Raw genomic sequence first — 2,018 nt, forward strand, 5'->3', positions numbered from 1 at the left:
AGCTGGCTGTGACCAAGTAATGACCATAACCTTGCCCCTTGTCAGCTCTACTATACACCTGGGAATTCTGATCATTCACATGAACTTATAGGCCCATTGTGCAGATTGCTTTTTATTATATTATTTCTTGCCAAGTAGTATCTGGCATTCTGTGGCCACAAGGAAGATGAATCTTCACTAAATAAAGGGGACTTTCTTGAGACAGTTAAAATGTTTTCAAAATATGATCCAGTGCTAGAAGAGCATCTAATGAGATTAAATCAGAGCACAAGTAAACTTAAAGTATCAATCTCTTATCTTGCACCAAAAACTCAGAATGAGTATATAAGTTTCCTGGCAAATGATATGAAGAAGCTTACCATGGACATAAAGTCTGTGAAGGACTTTGGGATCATAGTCAACAGCACACTTGATATTTCATATACTGACCAGATATCCAAAGTGATCAGATATGTGAAAATCAACAACAGGAATGTTGAAATGAAAAAAAGCCTTTCAGGATTTTTCTCTTTAAAGGGGAAAAAAGCTGCTGACCTCAGTTCTGATATTCCTAAAAAACTGGAAAGTGATGAACTGGAGATAATGATGTACCATGCTTGAGGTTACAATAATACTCCTGCCAGTATGGCTGGAATCTATGGAGGTGTACAAGATATTTTTAAGGAAGAGAACAGGAAAGATAGTTTTAATAGACATGTGGACCATTTGCTTAATTTGTGTGATCAGCTCTCTTTTGCTGAAAATGTATTATGTGTGACATTTTTTGAAACCCTTGAGACAATGTTTTCTTTCTTTACTGTTTCTACTCCTTGATGAGATGTGTTAATTGACCATACTGGAGTATCAGTGAAAAGGCTATCAACAACATGTTGCAGTGTTCATCATGCTGTAGTTAAGCCAGTTAAAGCAAAGTTCTGTAAGTAAGCTCTTTGTCATTCACATGAAAATCTTGACACGAGGAGCAGCACACGGTCTATTACTCACTGACTGTGATTTCTTTCACTTTTCTGTTCTACCTGTACTTCTACTGTGATATAGTTCAGGAAGTTAATCTTATACAGCAGTACCTGCAGCCTAGGGGCTTAACTCTCTGAGGTGGTAACAGAGTTAGAGGCACTAAGACTTCTTCTGCCAAGAAGCAGTCATCTAGAGGAGCATTCAACTAAACGAGTACTTTTAAAACCAGATGAATATGGAGTTGTAGCAGAGAGAAGAGCCAAGTTCAACAAAAGAATGGAAGGGACTGGGGACCAAACAATGCTAAACTCATTCTGCAAGAAGAAAATAAAAGGGCAATGCTAGAGGGCATTGATGACTTCATTCTAAACTCCAGATCAGAGCAAGAGCCAGCCAGGATGTAACAGCTATGTTTGAGGCTGTTGAAGTGAAAAGGGTCATATCTGCCACTGATGAAGATTTAAAAGTATCTTTTCCAAAACTGATTCCTTTCAATGAAGTAGTATCCAAGAGTGAGGTTTTAATAGAAATACCAAGGCTGAGAAGGCACCTGAAGATACAAGAGATTGATCTGGAAGAAGTCAAAGACCAGACAACATTAGATGTTTTCACATTCATAGCTGAATGGGGCTTTGTAGAATCTCTCTTAACCCTTTCACACTAAACCTATGTGCCTGTGGCTTCCCTTGAGAGGAACTTTTCAAAGTTGAACTATTTGTGATCTGTCACAGGGCAGGCAAGGCTTTCCAATCTTGCAATATTATCAATTAAAAGTGAGTTGCTCAAAGGCATTGATTTTGATAAAGTGAGTCACAAGTTTGCAGGTTTAAAGGCCAGGAAAAGAAAGTTCTGATTTCGTCAAGATGTTCATTAAGTGATGAAATGCTTGTGTATTTGTTTCTGTTTATTTTTATGGTATGTTTTCACTTTTAGGAGCCATGGTGGCACAGTAGTTAAGCATTCAGCTGCTAACATAAAGTTAGCAGTTCGAACTTACTACGTACTCTGCAGGAGAAAGATGTGGCAGTCTAATTCTGTAAAGATTTAAAGCCTTAGAAACC

General features: G+C 38.0%; 1 protein-coding gene across 1 annotated transcript in view; it reads left to right on the forward strand.

The window, feature by feature from the left end:
• The window catches only part of LOC103204019 (zinc finger MYM-type protein 1-like), a 5,497-nt gene extending 3,876 nt beyond the window's left edge, over window positions 1-1,621 (forward strand). Inside the window, 2 exon segments of the mRNA XM_042782089.1 lie at window positions 105-744; window positions 1,334-1,621. Coding sequence (XP_042638023.1) covers window positions 105-744; window positions 1,334-1,621 — 928 coding nt within the window.
• The last annotated feature ends 397 nt before the right edge of the window (window positions 1,622-2,018 follow it).

The sequence above is a fragment of the Orycteropus afer genome, unplaced genomic scaffold, assembly GCF_000298275.1.
Source record: "Orycteropus afer afer isolate SDZICR_OR568_19922 unplaced genomic scaffold, OryAfe1.0 scaffold00238, whole genome shotgun sequence".
In the NCBI taxonomy this organism is placed as follows: domain Eukaryota; kingdom Metazoa; phylum Chordata; class Mammalia; order Tubulidentata; family Orycteropodidae; genus Orycteropus; species Orycteropus afer.